Raw genomic sequence first — 17,118 nt, forward strand, 5'->3', positions numbered from 1 at the left:
ATGTCCACAAGGAACAAACTAAAGCAGCCACATCTGGCAAAACAGTCCCTAAACATGACAAAGGCAGCCACTTGGGAAGAGGGGGGGGGGGTTCAGCTGTTCCTTTCTACAAAGATGAATTTCTAGGGCTGAAGAGAAGCCACATCCTCTGATCTGGGAGGTGGGTCCCCAATTCCAACTGTGTAGAAAGAACCTGTAGTTAATTTGGTGGCAAAGGAAATGTTCTCTGCACATGTACAAAGAAGTGCTGCACCAAAGTGAGCTTGGCCTCAAACTCAACCCTGGTTAGAAATTCCTCACCCCCTCAGCTCTGCTTTCTCCATTTCTCTCCTGGATTTTACTCTGCCTCAAGAGAGTGCTTTGTCTCGGAGTCCATAATGAGTTTACCAGTTCAGTTTTGAGATCCCTCCATGGCGGGATCTAGTTATAATTATTTCTCGTCTCACAGGGGTTCTGTCTTATATCACACCCATCTACCACCCATGACATCCAGGTGCTTCAAGGGAACTATAGGCCACCAGTGACTTACTGAGAAAACCCACAGCTATCAGCATACAGTAATGCATTTGTCTGGAACTTCAAGGATTCACTTAGCAAGCCAATGGTCATGATTGGCATCACTGTCAACTCAAACCTTTTGCTTTTTTGAAGATCCTGGATGTCCAGCAAACCAGCAGAACAGACTGAATGACTCAGGCTGAAATTAATTCCTCCCATTTGAGAAGAGCCATTTGGCATCCTCCACAAAACCCTAATATAATCCAACATTTTCCAGCTGAGGAAGACAAAACCTGCAGTACATTACCAACATTCAAAAGGTTCTGAAGAATCCACATTTAAGCAGTTCCTTATTTCCTGGCATGAGAAAAATCATTCTTCAAAGTGAGCATTCAGACTAGGCGGCCTCATGGCAGCATTTTACAACAAACCCCTCTAGAAGTTAAGCAAGAAAGAAGCCAAAAGGGCTGGACTGCTCACCTCTCTGCATTGTGAAAAAACACTTATTATTTTTTAAAAAAAACATGCAAGTCTTCTCGCTCTGCTGAAGATAAGCAGACATGGGTCTGAATGGACCTGGATGGGAGTCTGTGGGGGCCCCCCTGTAAGAAGAGGGTAAAAGGGAAACTCAATCAGAGACTGACTGCCATCAGTGTGTTTAGGAAGAGTTTAAAAACGTAAAAATATTTTGCTCTGGTGGCAAAATGAGCAAAGCGAAGCTGCTTGGAGAATCTCTGAGGAATTATGGGACTTCAAAAGTGGTCGCCTCTGAGGACATGGAGCAGGGCCTCAGCCACGTGATGGTGTAAATTTCTTAGTTTGGAGCTGTTATCTCAAAAACTGAAAAGCAGCCTAGAAAGGTACTATTAATAGCAGAAAAGCTATTACTCTTCGCTCTTGGTGCTGCATGTCAGCCCAAGATCACTATCCCCACGCACATTTACCATACTTTCCTTTGGTTCCCCATATCCCCCTCCATAAGGATTTTGAGCAAATAGCTCAGTAACCTATTTTTCCTCCACCCCCCCTTAATTGCTGTCCCCAAGGCTGCTTTTCAATTTAAAATAAAACAGGGAAAGAAATTCCCAACTGCATGTAATGTAGGGATGGGGAATGAATGGCCAGTCGGGCCATTTCAACCTGGAATTAGCGGCACATCCATCACAATAAATATTCACATTGATTTTAATTGTATGTCCATTGCTTCTTTTGTTTCTAATGATTTGTATTAATTGTATTACATTGAATTCCATAAGATTGCAAGGCACAGGTAGAAAAACTATTAAGTAATCCACCCAGATGCTCAGCAGTTTTCAAGTGAACTGTGGGTGGGAAGTTTGGAAACCGCTTCTCTGGATCATTCTCCCTAGTTCCCCTTCCATCTCCCACATAAAATTCTAATAATCTTAAACTCTGAAATTCCTCCCAATGTTTAATTTCTCCTTGTAGCTCCTTTGGAACTTCCAGGGTATGACTGTTGTTACTTTTTTGCCATGGGAACTGAAAGTGACTTACAATATTTTAATCCAAAAACAAAACAGATACCTTAAAATCAGTATAAAAAGTCATTTTTTAAAAGTTTGATTCCCCACACTGCATCTTAATACAGCTTTCTTGTGTCAGGGCTCTACCTGGAATCAACAAGTTGGGCCAAATCACATGACACTGTTCCAAGCCAGGAAGAGGCGTGGACATTAAGCTTACGGCCAAAAGGGTATGAAATTTATCCCGCCCCCTTCAACTTGACCAAGGAGAAAAGGCAATTATAATATTAATATAACTATCTATTGTTTATCATTTATCCCAACCATGCACTTGAGATGAGAGAGAAACACAAGAACAAAACAGGAGGAGGACAATGAATAGGTGGAAATAGAACGAGAGGCAGGCATGAGCGCCAGGCAGGGCAGTTAAGCTGCTTGCTCCTGCCGCTGTTCCCTTAGCAGGAGACAGACTGGACTTCTGCTTTGCTGCTACTGCTACTGTTCTCTCTCTCTCCTCTCTCGGCAATGACGGCAGGCTGCAGTAGCTGAAGGCTGCACCCCAGCATGTGCAAGCTGCCCAATTTCTCTCCTCCTCCTCCTCCTCCTCCTCCTCCTCCTCCTCCTCCTCCTCCTCCTCTCCTCTCCGAGATTCTTTTGCAGCACGTAGATGCTGCCTCTTCCTCTCCCCACCAAAGCCCCTGAATGGAGCCACATGCTCCTTCCTCCCCAGCCAACCTGCACGGCGTCAGCCGGATCGTGAAGATGCCAGTCACCAAACCTGGCAACAAGACAACTTCACTTGGTCGCAAGTGGAGCATGGCAGCCAGGGGATTTCAAACACTGCCTGGAAGGGGTCCCAAATTGGCCTGTGAGGTTAATCCCCTCAAACCATGCCCAACTGCTCCACACCCAATGCCATATGTGGGGACTCAATTGCCCTGCCCAGCCCTGCAGAAAGCTTTGCAAGCCCTAGGTTCAGGGCTGCCAAGCACTGGGCTGGCAAACCCCCTGGTGCTGTGGTGCCCGACAACTAGCTGGCTGCCAGGCGTGTGGGAAGCCCTGTGCCAGGGGCGTGGATAGGCTGGCTTTCCTGCCACCTGTCAAAGTTAGGGGTCGGGGGGGGGGGAGGGAGGGAACAGATGAAGATGGCAGGATCTCCCACCTGTCCAAGGCTCCTCACCCTGGAGTAACCTGTCACCAGGTGCTGAAGCTGTGCTAAGCGGTAGGTTTGAAATGTGGGCTTAATCCTGATTAGGAGGGAGAGATCCAGCCTCATGACACTTAAAAATAAAAAACCACCTTCTTAAGGCATTCAATTGAACATATATTTTGTTAGAAACCATATCAACTCTTAACATTTAAAACAACAACAAAAAACAGTCCTGAGAAGGGAGGCAAGTGACATCACTAGAGTCAACTTGAGCTATCCAACAGGAAGAACCGGTTTTCCCTGGGGTCAGTCCTGAAGATAAGGCTATACCTAAATACAAAATAGGATAGAGATGCCATTTTCTAGCTCATTGCTCAAGTTATGTATCTACACAGCCTCAGATATTTTAGGTCCCTAATGAACAAATGGCGTTATCATTCTGAGGCAGCGGTAGATGACAGCAAATGAGGGTCTTCACAGTTCTCCCCAGTAAGCAGACAGCAAATGGCCACAGACACTCAAACTTCCCCTGATTCCTCTTGTCTCTCTACTGGTAAAATGAATGCGGGGGGGGGGGGTTGCACGGAGGGAGAAGATCCCTGCTTTGGACATTTCCCCCCTATACACATTAGAAAATCAGTTGTCACCAAACTCCAAACTGCTCTGTAAAAAAAAAAAACCACTCTCCTCCAATGCCAAACAAGTTTCTCCAAGCAGCTTGGGTTAGAGGCAAATATCTCTCTCTGTCAAGAAGCTCAAATTAACTTCTATCGAACCTCCAGACGGCATTCATTACATTTCATGTGCCTTCTGAATTATGTTTCTTACAGTACGTTCCAACATCCTTTAGCACACAATCCTGTTTAGTGGTGAACTCTGCAAACCCAAATTGCTTATTTTTAAATGTCAACGTCTTCCAAAGTGAGGTCACAGGAGATGGTGCAGGATAAGCCACCATGAGATAGAAAACAAATCCAGACGTCAGATGGATTAAGAGGTGCAACACACAGGTATGAACTTAGTGCTATATAAAATTAAATCCACCTATCTTGATATTGTGGCTTTTTAATTCAATTTTTAGACAAACAAAAATTCAGCACAGAACCATTTCAAGTGCGGTGAAGGCCAATTTTCCTTTCAGTGTTACTCACTCCAGTTCTGCATGCTGTGACAATGCAAGTAATATTTTCTGCCTTTCCGTGTCCCATCTATGAGCCCACAGCAGATGCATTTTAAAGCTAGAACAAGGATGACTGGCTGCCAGGTTAAAATGACTACCATAAGGCTAACTTAATGAAGGGCTACAAAACTACTTCCAAGTGAAAGCAAGAAACAACTTTTTGAGATGCTTAATGCAGCGACTCACCATGACAGTGCAGTCTTCTGAGCCGCTGGCGATGACTTGATCATTGTGAGGACACCAGTCGATGTCAAGCACTGGTCCCGTATGGCCACAAACTGTGGGGTAGGATTTGTCAATTCTACCTGTCTGAAGAGAGTGAAAAAGTGCTGTAATGTACAGAACAAGGAACAAAATACAAACAAGCCCAGGATGGACGACCTGCCTCTCTCCAAATGTTGCTGAACAACAACTCCCATCCATCCCAGCCAGAAGGCCAGTGGTCAGGAATGAGGGGAACTGCAGTCAAACCTCTGGAGGTCACAACTTCCACACCCCCAAAGCCAGCACTTTGGGTAAATTAGTTCAGTAAATTATCTCTTACACACAAAATATAGAAATGTATGGTGCTAAGGTTTTTTAACAGTCACACCTTGACTGTAATAGGTTAACTGAAGGCAAAGTTAATTGCTCAAATTCACATAGACAAACATTGGCGGCAGCTCTCCTGGGGTTCCATCAGACTGTTTGGCCATCTATCCCAGTGTTGCCTACTCTGACTGACAGCTCTCTAGGATGGGATGAGGGAGGCCTTTCCCATTAACTGATGCTACCAGAGATCCTCTGAATGGAAATGGCAAGGACTGAAGTTGAGGCCTTCTGTATGCAAGCAGGGATGCTTTTCCCTGCAGCTAGGGCAGCTTTCCAAACTTATTTCAAAGTTTGCATGGCTGTAATGTCAGAAAAACCTTTAAGCTGTATTTCTTCAAAGATTTGCACTTGTTTAAGTGTTTAAAACTCACCCCATTTATTGAGCTGTAGGCAGATCCATGACAGCTGCCTTTTTCAGACACAAACACCTATGACTGGGTTTCCTAAGCTACTCTTTGCTCCTTGTGCTGCTTGAACCCTGGATGATGCATCCAATTACTGCACTGCTAATTCCAGGGAAGTGAGTTTTTCCCCCAATTCAGAGTTGACTGTGCATAAGGTTTCAGAAACAGCGATAGCCATTAGCTCTTGCAGGCAGACCTAAACCTGCTTGTCAAAATCAGGAGAGAGGGACAAGTCCTAAAGGACTATGAGACACAGCAACAAGAAGCAATCCTTACAGAGTTCCACTAAAACTGAATAGAGAGGTATCTCTTCTTCACAGCTAGGAACATGTCATGGGCATGGCCACTTAAATGCCTATCTCGTGCCTGTGACCAGATGGAGATGGACTAGATGCACAGCCTCTGACCAAAGAGCAAATTGCTACTGCAACCTTTAAGGAACCACCAAACTGTTTGCTGGCCAATGGTGTGTCAGACCAAGCCAGCACACTATCATCTGCAAGCCCCTGGGCAGCAGCTTCTGTCTGCATGAACACAGTATCTTAAAGCTGGGGTGGTGATCCTCCAGCCCACCAACGTTGAGGGCTGAGGGGGGTTGGGAGTTCAACACCATCCAGAAAGATGGTCCACCCCTCTCGACAGGAAACATCATGGACAGGACCGAGGGGAAGAAAATGACTCCGGAGGAGAAAGGGCAAAGATTCAGAGGCCTGTGAGCTTACTGAGGAAGACATCCCTACACCAGCGTGGAGTCCTTCAGGTGCAAGGGCTGAATGTGTCCATCTGGTCCCCCAACTCCCTCTAGGCCACCGCCCTTCACTAGCCCTGCCTGGGATGTGTCACTGTGCTCTGATCATGCCCCTTGCTTGTCAGGATAGAGAGGGTTGTGTGAGTGTGTGTAGAAACTGCACAAAACTGACCTCTGCTGCTTTGCCCACTTTGCCTCTGCCCCCCTGGAAGGCTGCCCCTGGCCCGAAAAAGTTCCCCCACATCTGCTTCCCAGTTTTTTGCCCACCAGTTTGCATATAAGACACTGAAGAAGGTGGGGAGGAAGGAAAACGTATTTGCTCTATGCCAAAATCTAAATGGAGTGGTAGATGAATGGTCTGGGAGGGGGGAGATAGGTACTACATCTAAGGAATACAAAATCAACAGGTTGAGGGGCTTATGAAAAATTTAACTCTCTAACATGGCAACACTTGAACATTTTAAAGAGAAAAATACAGAACTATCTTAAGAGAGAACCAACATTGTGTAATCCAGACATGTATTAATGTCTCAATCAGGATTTTGACTGAGAGGGGAAAAATTAGCTGGTGCATACATATTAAACTTGCAAATGCCTCCCGTCTGTATGGACAAGATTAAAACCAAACACCAAACATTCAGACAAACAGCTGAGAGTTCAGTCTCACTCAGCAGCTTGTGTGAAATGAATGGAACGTATGATTTTTTATGAATGGCAATTCATTTGCTAAGACGCAGACCTACAATTATCACTCTCTTTGTGTCATTTTATGTCTACTGTCATTTGTGTCTACTGCCCTTTTATACACTTAAGAGAAAAACAAATATAATTGCAAGGGCCCTTACACCAAGTGTGCCGCAGTTTGGGATGTAACCAGGAGTCTTTTATTCACATATAATGACTACTTACTAAAAACTTGGTAAACAATCTCAGAATCAAAATGGAGTTTTTCTTGTTTGATGAGCTTCACCAATCAGACTGGCAGGGTCTCTCAGTGGTCACAGACCAGATAAAGACCTACAGAGGCTCCTCAGAATGGAAAAGATGGGCTTTCAGCCATGAAACTTAACTACTAAATTCCTCACCACAAAGGCTTCCAATAATGAGTCAGTTGTAGTCAAATGGGACTTTGGTCTGCAACAGAGGCACCCACAAGAACAATTCACTGCAACTCACATTTTAGCTTACTTTTAGGATCATGTGAATCACCCTCTGATTTGCCCAGTTTATGTGTCATCTCACCAACCACCAAACCATTCTTGAACCCTGCAAGTTCATAGGCTTCTTACTCTATTCATGGAAAAATAACAATACTTTCTCCTGATTTGAAGTAACTATGGTTAACTATGTTGTCCAAAACAAAGTTACTACTAGCTACAAATTGCTCTCATATCAGAGATTGAGAAATCCGGATTAGAACCTGGTTTCAATGGCTTGAGAGCAAACTATGGTCACTAACCATGGCTTAGTGTTATGTGCAAACCTGCTCATTGGGTGGGAGAGATCCCAAAATACAATCCTGGTTCCTCACTAGGGCGAACATGTACAGTATGTTAGTACTACTTTCTGCAATACGCATCATGACGATGTTTTGTTTTGTTTTTAATGTTAAATGCCACAAAAAAATTAAGTGCCTAAAAGTAGGCTGGTCACTTTAGAGCAATCATTATGGATGTTGATAAAACTAAGATAAAAACAAATGAGCAGCTGTAGCACAGAACAATTCCTAGCAATTACAGTGGTACCTCGGGTTAAGTACTTAATTCGTTCCAGAGGTCTGTTCTTAACCTGAAACTGTTAACCTGAAGCACCACTTTAGCTAATGGGGCCTCCTGCTGCCGCAGCGCCGCTGGAACACGATTTCTGTTCTCATCCTGAAGCAAAGTTCTTAACCTGGGGTACTATTTCTGGGTTAGTGGAGTCTGTAACCTGAAGCGTCTGTAACCTGAAGCGTCTGTAACCTGAGGTACCACTGTAGTTGTATGGGATATTATTCTTAAAACAACTCTTAACTGACTTGTTTTGCAAAGCATTTTGACTACAAAATCGCTTGCATCTGCTGGGATCTTGAATCCACTGTTAAAGCAGATGAATCTCGAGGGGTGTCCAGAACACAGTCTAGTCCTGTTGTGTTGGGTGAGTTTCAGCTGGTAAGGCCTGAGGATGCAGAAAAGGTGCCTGGATCAGTTGGAGTGGCCACGTGCTCTGGACCTTCGCCCCGCCTGAGTGATGAAAACTAGCAGGAAAGGAACATCTGGTTGGGCCAGGAAGGTAGGTGATCACTGCCTCCTTACGCAAAGGAGTGGTCCTTGCCTGTTTGAAGGAGGCAGTGGCCAAACCACTCAAGAAACCTTCCCTAGATTCTGAAAATCTAACTAACTACCAGCCAGTTGCTAATCTCCCTTTTGGGGGAAAAGTTCTTGAGTGGGTGGTCATGGAACAGATCCAGATGCTCTTGGAGGAAACTGATATTCTAGATCCATTTCAATTGGGCTTTACGCTGAGTTTTGGCACAGAAACTGCTTTGGTCATCCTGTTGTTTCTTTTCTCTCAGGCCTTTGGCTATTTACACAATCTATGGGCTATTTTTTGGGGGGGGGCGCGTATTTGTTTGTTAGTATGTTATATACTTTTGTCTTTTTATATTGTAAACCACAATGTGATCCTTGGATGAAGAATCCTATGGAAATTTAATAATAAATAAAATAAATAAGCTAGCTTTTTACACAAACCCTTCCAGAGGGCTTAAAGTTTACCAAATAAGACCATTTAATGAAGTCACACAGGCCAAAATAGATTTCTGTGTAAAAGTCCTGATAGGATGGGCAGGAAAACTGGTGCAGTCTTCCACCATGACTAACCCTGTCTTTCTCAGAGAAAGAGGCAGCTAATTGCAGAAATATACTTCTTAGATAACTGAATGTAGAAAGTCACTTCCTCAGGAATGTCTGTTATCGCCCCAGCTGGAAATAAGGAAGTGGCACCAACTTGCACATTCCGCTTTCTGTATGCTGAAGAATGGAGCAGGGGGGGGGGGGGGGAGAGAGAAAAATGGATCACAAAGAATGGGTTTGAAACGCAAACTAAGCTCTCTCCTTCATAGAGAAACAATTTCTCCTATGGCCTGGCAGCAACTCACTCCCACCTCAAGGTTCAAAACCTCAGTCCCACCTCTCCTCATTTAACAAGACCTGCTGCATCTATAGAGCACCCACATCTACCAACACCAGGTGGGTTCTACCCAGGTGCTAGACTTAAATGAAGACCATCGAGTTGATGCAGACCATGACAAATGGCCATCAGTCATCCAGCAAGCCGGCCAAGCTCTCCATGACTAACCTTTGTTAAGATAAGGAAACAGGGAATATAGTAACACCACCATCACCAAAAGACTGCTACAGAGCCATTTAAGTTGCTCTGGGGACACAAAGCTTGTACCTTCCATCAAAACTCACAGAATACTTTCAAGTAACATCAGTTAGCAACTGAAAGCTCTAGCAAAGCAACTGGTTGAAACATGAACAGCTATCAGATGATGAGCAAAACGCATTCAAAGTCCCCTAAGCCTGTTACACAGCACCAGTAGCAGACTGAATATGTTCATGAGCTAACATGGGGTGGGGTGGGGGGTAAGAAGCAAGATGTGCATATAAATTGTGTCTTTATAGTCCTATGGGACTGTAAGAGTGGGGAAACAAGGTGGGAAAATTAATGATTGAAACGTGAATATGGGGTTTTGGAATCAAAAACGTCTTGCCCAGAGCAGAACCACCCAGGACGCATAACTTAGCACTGTTTGGAGTTGAGCTGATAGTAATCGGGGGCGGTTCTGACAGATAGTTCCATTTGAAAGAAGTACTTTGGAAGTCTTAAAGAGCAACGGACTGGCTGTGAAAAGCACCTTTTACACCTTTAATAAATAATAATTTAATAAATAATAATATCCAGTTTGTAGTTCTACATTTCGCAGAGCACCATCACACTTAGAAAGTGGGGCCCTGCTTTGCAGGATCCAAATCTTGAAAAGGTAGAAACAAAAACAGTGTGTGAAACAAAGGGTCACCATGTTTTTCTCAGGAAACTACCTTAGACTGATCCACTGACCACAGGCTGCAATTCAACAGGAACTCCTCCAGCACACAGGCCCTGCTGGAGTAAACGGAAGGAACACAAGGCTCTCCGTGGGATCCCCCTCCCTGCTCCCATTCCATTCAGCTCAAAGCAGGTTGTGCAGGAGAAACTCTTGCTAGAGACCGCCATGGTCAGCAAGAGACAAGCTTTAAAGCTACGTGATTTGTTATCAGGACTCAAATAATTTATGGCTCAAGGATATTTTTTTTAGAAAGCATGAGCAGCCTCACCAGGTCTGTGCGACTCAAATAGTTTTTCAAATATACAAATAGCTAAGAGGTAGTAATAGGGCTGGTATCTCAACCCACTGGGAAGACTACAAACCAAGCAGCCGAATGACTTCATTGCCCAGCGCCATGTGCTTACGACGGAACACAGAGAAGTGCTAGGTCCAAGAACGAAGGGCCCTGAAAATAGTTTCTATGGAAAATCTGCCCTGGAAAGATCTATGGCAATGCGCAGAAATTCACCACAAAATTAGCTGTGACAGATACAGGCAGAACAAAACTGCCAACTTGCTTGCCAGAGGAAGAAACTGAGTACTTGGCACAGCTACTGCATTTCAAGTACTGAACAGCAGTTTGTTGCTCCTACTGTATTGGGAGGGGAGGAGAATGGCAAAATCTAGAAGAGTACAGTGGTACCTCAGTTTGAGAACAGTCCTGTTTATGAACAATTCAGTTTACGAACTCCACTAAACTGGAAGTAGTGTCCTGGTTTGTGAACTTTACCTCGGTCTAAGAATGGAATCCGAATGGTAGAAGAGCACCGGTGGTGGGAGGCCTCATCAGGGAAAGCACGCCTTGGTTTAAGAATGGTTTTGGTTTAAGAACGGACTTCCGGAATGGATTAAGTTCGTAAACTGAGGTACCACTGTATCTAGCTTGCATTCCTTAGAAACCAGACGAAGCAGAATACCTTTCTGTGTCACCCCTTCTGAACCACTGTGACTGCCCTCAGGTGTAGGAAAATGGTTGTTTATGCCTATGTGGTAAAATGGGTGCATGGGTGGAAATTTACTGCAGCCTGACCTTTTGGCAGGGCAGGCTGTGCTGGGCATGATCAGCGCGTGAACACCTCATGCTAGGCCAGTGATTGGTCCACATAGTGTAGCCTGATAATGGGGTGATCTCCATTTATGCTATTGTCTTTATCTGCTGGTTGATACAATGTTCTATGTTTTTTACCGTTCATAATAAATGTTGGGCTGCAGCAGCTTTTTAGCAGTTAAGTTAAGCTTTGAGGCTGGTTAGGCCCTTTCAATCCATTCTGGCGTGAGACTGATTATTTTATGACGAGCAGGCCCTCGTCATTTGGTGCCCCGTGTGACTACCTTCGGACTCCATGTTGTTTCTCATCGTCCAGCGCTCACCATGCGTCTTTCATCCGCTTCGGATCCCGGTGAGTGCTCCCTTTCCTTCTGCCATTGTGGGGCAGTCTCTTTCGGACTTCGACTGATTTCGGACTTCGCGACGCTGCGGCCCTCTCAGCACTCACCTCGTCCGGCAAGGGTTCCAGGCGCGTCTTTCATCCACTTCGGATCCCCGGTGAGTGCTCCCGCTCCTTTTGCTGTTATGGGGCAGTCTCTTTCGGCGCCACAAAAGAATTTTTTTGATGAACTTAAGTTCCTTCTTGCCAGTAACAACCTTGTTGTACTTGATGCCGACCTCAAGGCGCTTATTCAAGCTTTGGACACCCACTGCCCCTGGTTTCCTCAGGATGGCACTTGGGATTTAAAAGACTGGGGAAAAAATAGGACATTTTTTCCACAACCATCCTCAAATTGATGTCAAAGTTTTGCATGCCTGGTGTAAAGTCTACAAAGCTATGTCGAGCTTAACTCCTGCAAATATCCTCCTGGCTGCCTCACCGCCTGTTTCACCTGTCCTTTTGGTTCCTCCTTCGCCTCTGCATCCCACGTTGCCTTCTTCGAATCCTCCGGTTTATGCACCTCCTAAACCATCGGATCTCTCTCCTTCGGCTCCTCCTGTCCCACCTCAGCCTCCACCACCTTCTTCGCTTTCTGCACAGCCATCTACCACTCCTCTCCAAGAATCTCTTCGTGCCGCTGCTCCGTTGCTGGCTTTTGATTCTGCCACCCCAAATCTTTTTCCTGTAATTGTTCCTGCCGCCCCGGGGGGAGGCCCAGCCCGGCACGAGCAGTTTGAGCCCACCTCCACTCTGTCTCCGCTATTTTCTGCCCTTAAAGGACATAAGGATCCAGCAGACAAGGTCACAGTTACCCCTGCAATGGAAGAGGCTCTAACAACCGTGAATGATCACCTACGCAGATGTATGGTGGACAGGATCCCTTCTCTTTCCATGGACCAGCTATCGCTTGCAGTGTTTGCCACCCCGCTCTTTCCAACGGCCATATTATACACCACTGGCCAGAAGCCTGGGACTGTGTCTATTGTGGAATGGCTTCATTTGCCTCATACCGCCCCCGCCCCCCCGCGTAACGTGTATGCTACACCCAACAGCGTCCGCCAGGGCCCCACAGAGCCTTATGGACAATTTGTCGATCGCTTGTATAACACCCTCAAGCAGCAAGTTCAGGACGTAGCAGCCCTAGAAGTGATTGTCCGCCAGCTTGCGTTTGATAATGCAAATGAGGACTGTAAGCAAGCGCTGCGCCCTTTGATGACAACGCCAAATATTGCCATTGCTGATATGCTTAAAGCCTGCCAGTCAGTGGGCCGCCTTTTAGCCACGGCTTTGTCCTGCACTGTGTCCCAAAATCCTGCAAAGGCCGACATGGAGCCCTTGTCCTCTCTGGAATGGGCTTACAGTCAGTCTATCTGCCGTTCTCCCAGGAAGAATTTATGCATTTGATGATGACAGCCGTTTCTACTCAAATAACTTTTGCTGATTTTGTGGGGAAAATTGTTCACAATCCTCCCAGAGACCCTCATCTACATCCCTTTCAATCTCATTGTGGATACTCAGAATTTTACGCCTGCTGAACTTCATTTCAGGAAGGAAGAAGTATTGCAGCGCCCTTTAGTGTCTTACAGGTTGCTTCCAGATCCACAGTGGAAGGGTCCAACTTCCTTGATTTCCTGGGGTCGCGGACGGAGAAACAGGATGGGTTCCAGCCCGGTGCGTTTGACCTTGGCGCTCTTCTGTTGCCTCGTCTTCGCCCAAGGAGACACCAACGCCTTGAAATCATATTCTACGCTGTCTGCCAGTGATGACCTTCCACCTGATCTCAACCCGCACTGCAGCTGGAGACATCGCCACAAGGATGTGCCCTGGATAAAGTCACCTTCCACAGCTGTTCCAGTGTTTCCTGGCACGTTGAAAAGCCATCTTCGTCCCTACCGCATTGGCCCTCCTCCCCCCTGGGAAGCCACCGTGACTACCAATCACCCCTCTGTGGACACTGTGAAGCGCCGCTTTCGTCGTGCTGCTCTTTTGCAGAAGGCCCAGAGACCTGAACCTTATCATCAGATTTGGACCAACAATACGTATGTTAGGGACATAAATCATTTTGCTTCTATACTTAATCTTTCTGAATGTTGGGTATGTATGCATATCCCTCCTCAATCAAAGAGGTCTGGTATATTATTGCATGGTATTCCAGTAAATGCTTCATATAAGATTAGTAATAATATGAAAGATAATCGTACTAGTTCACCCCCTGTGTTTTTGTCACTTGTAGAAATGGCGTCTTATTGTTTTCATTTTAATCATAATAGTAGTAATTTTTTTAAGTTTGTGCCTTGATTCATTCTCATTGTTGTATGTATATATCTGATCAATCGGCCAATATTTCTGCTACTATTGATTATATGGAACAAATGATAGCCCATAATCCTTTGAATCCACCCGAAGGTTTTGATCCATGGGAGTGGTTGTCCTCCTGGTTACCTAATAGAGCATGGTTAAGAAAACTTTTGCTAATTGTAATTTTGCTTGTTGAAGGATTCATTGTGTTGCGCTGCTGCATTCAATGCCTACCCTCTTTGTTTGCCCAATGCACCACGTGGTGGTGCAGGCCGCAACCCGCCACAGGGATGACAAGAAGAATTTATGTCGCAAGTTATAAGCATTTAGAAGATGAGACAAATGATTCTGCTTAGGTTTTGTTAAGAAAAATTTTACTTCTCATAAAACAAGTAAGAAAAGAGGGCATGTAGGAATATGGTTGTTTGTGCCTATAGGGAAAATGGGCGCATGGGTGGAAATTTACTGCAGCCTGACCTTTTGGCAGGGCAGGCTGTGCTGGGCATGATCAGTGCGTGAACGCCTGATAATGGGGTGATTTCCATGTATGGTATTGTATTTATCTGCAGAGTTGATACAATGTTGTAAGTTTTTTACTGTTCATAATAAATGTTGGGCTGCAGCAGCTTTTTAGGAGTTAAGTTAAGCTTTGAGGCTGGTTAGGCCCTTTCAATCCATTCTGGCGTGAGACTGATTATTTTCTGACGAGCAGGCCCTCGTCACTCAGGAAGGCCCTCCTCTCTGTCATCCGTGAAGCTCTGACCTACAAGACTGGCCTCTAGGGCTGAAACCCTGTTTTTATAGTAACGTTGTACAATTTCTTTTTGTGTTGTATGTAAGCTGGGAAAGCACTAACAAGGTTTTGGGAAGGAGGAAGGAGGACTCCAGCACCCTGTCAGAATCCTCATGCCTCCTTCCCAAAGCCAGCACCTCAAGGCAACATGAGGGGGCGGGCAGGCAAATGAGGCTGAGAGCCACACAAAAATTCATCGAGGGCCGCATGTGGCCCTCGGGCCGTGTGTTGGACCACCCGGCTCTGTTAGTTACACTGCCTCTGTAGTTACACTACACAGGCCCTCAGTCAAATATATATTAAGTATGAGGAGGAGCTGAATTTAGAGAAATCACAAAAGAATGGGGTGCTACTCATTTCTGATAAATTAACTTGTGCCACAAAACTGTCTACTTAGTAGATGCTGGGGCTGAATTTTGAAGGCTTCACTTCCACATCAAATTCCTTGTGAGCATAAAAGAGAAGGCAAAGAACAAGAAATGTGATAATCCTAGGTTGGTGGCTTGCCCATTTACTGGCTGGTGGCCTGCCCTATCAGTCACGGCCTCACTCCATGCCACAAAGTCCACAGACCTTAACTTCTACAGTAACCCAACACTTGCAGTTTCTTCCTCACTGCTCTCAGGACAGGAATGACATATTTGGCTGGCAGAGGTTCAGCCGTGTGGAGCAAGCAAGAGAGGCCGTTTCTTAATTCTGGTCTTTCCCCAGAAAAACAAATAGTGCAGCTTCCAAAAATGAGGAGGGTTTTTGCTCCCAAGCTTCAGATTTGCACGCCAAGTTTCAAACTAAAACCAACATTTTCATAGGCAAGTTTTATGAGTGAAAGTGCTGATAGTCCCTCAACAGAAGAAAACAGTAGTAATGTACTTCTGTTAGCACTCCCCACCCCCACCCCAGCCACTGGAAGAGCCTCAAGGGACGCCTGCGAAGGCTTCTGGTGTCAGCACATGCAAGTAAGTTCAAAAGGGGGTCTTCCTGGAGGAATTAGGAACAGGAAAGGTTGAGGGGAAGGGCCCAAGGTTTCATACAGATTATACAGATGCAAACTATAGGCATATTCCCCGGCAACTGCAGGTTTCTTGATTTCTCAGTTGTGCAGTAAGATGAAACACCATATCCCTCAGAGATGACACAACCGAATGCCCAGAAGGAACATTGAAGGGCAGGAAAGACCAACCATGGGTACAACATATGGTGGGGGCTTTTATCCTGCACATGCAATGGTTTGCACACTGTTCCTGTGAAAATGCTAGCTTTTGAGAAGAGGCAACAGAAGCCACAACAGGAGAGAAGCAAGATTAAGTTTCATGCAAAGAGGAGAGAATATCCCATATTCTCACAAAAAGACAAAAAAGCCAGAAATAAAGGATGTAAGTGCATCATTAGGTTTTTTAGTTGCCATTTCCCCCCTTAAAGAAACATGTTTTGCAATCAGTGGTAAGGATTGCATGAAGTTCCTTGCAGCAGGGGGTGGAGAACCCACCGCACCATTCTGGCCAAGTCCCACCCATCTGCCCTAGATTATACAGGCAACTTCCCCACTTTCCAAGCCCCCACATGCATAAGCGAAATGCACATGTGGGGAGCACCCTCTAAACAGCTGTTTTACCTATTCAGAAGCATAGATCACAAGGGTAATCTAAGGGGCAGCGTAGACCCCCTTCTTCCTTCCCTCAATCTCGCCAGAAAGGGCAGGGAAGCTGCATAGATGAGCCCACTGCCAGGAACGGCCTTCTGCCCCTCAGCTGTTGAGTGGAGCAGCACAGCAGCCGACAGAGCTCCCACAGGCCATTCTGAGGGGCAGGGCCACAGCTTGTAAGCTTTTTATCATGGAAAACCTTTTTGCTATCAGCTTCAGAAGCAGAAGGGGCTTTCCTCCAGAAGAGCATCCACAAGCTTCATGACCCCAAAGAGGCTGAATTCTCAGAATATGAGTTGCTGGGGGCAACAATGGGGTGGCCGCTGCCTTCATGTGCTGGTTGTGGACTTCTCAGAGCCACCTGGGTGGTCAGTTTCAGAATTTCTGGTCCTCTGGGGCTCTTTTTCATTGTTCTTAGTCAAGAAATATGTTTAGCTCCTTCGAGAATTAGGCCTTAAACATAAGAAAAGCCCTGCTGGATCAAACCAAAAAGCCCAACTAGTCCCGGACACTGCTTCTGTCACTGGCCATCCTGGTACTTCTGCGAAGCCCTCAAAAAAACATGTGAATGCAACAGCCAACTTGTTGCTCCCCAGCAACTGATTTCAGCCACTGATGTTCAGCAGAAGCCACAGAACCCCAGTTGCTGGGGACTCTCTACTCTTGCTTGCTGTTCTAACAGCGGCCATGCAGATCCTGCCTGCAAGCAGGACACACCATGTCAGCATGCAGATAACAGCACATACATGCTGAATGCTTCCCCATGCA

General features: G+C 45.7%; 1 protein-coding gene across 5 annotated transcripts in view; it reads right to left on the reverse strand.

Moving 5' to 3' along the window:
* Positions 1-17,118, reverse strand: part of CORO1C (coronin 1C) — a 71,539-nt gene that overhangs the window by 23,194 nt on the left and 31,227 nt on the right. For all 5 annotated transcript variants that reach the window (XM_083710098.1, XM_083710101.1, XM_083710099.1 and 2 more), the window contains exon 3: positions 4,499-4,621. In XM_083710098.1, the coding sequence (XP_083566224.1) occupies positions 4,499-4,621 (123 nt within the window). The remainder of the gene's footprint in view (positions 1-4,498; positions 4,622-17,118) is intronic.

Source organism: Podarcis gaigeae, assembly GCF_964106915.1.
Source record: "Podarcis gaigeae genome assembly, chromosome: 13".
Classification (NCBI taxonomy): domain Eukaryota; kingdom Metazoa; phylum Chordata; class Lepidosauria; order Squamata; family Lacertidae; genus Podarcis; species Podarcis gaigeae.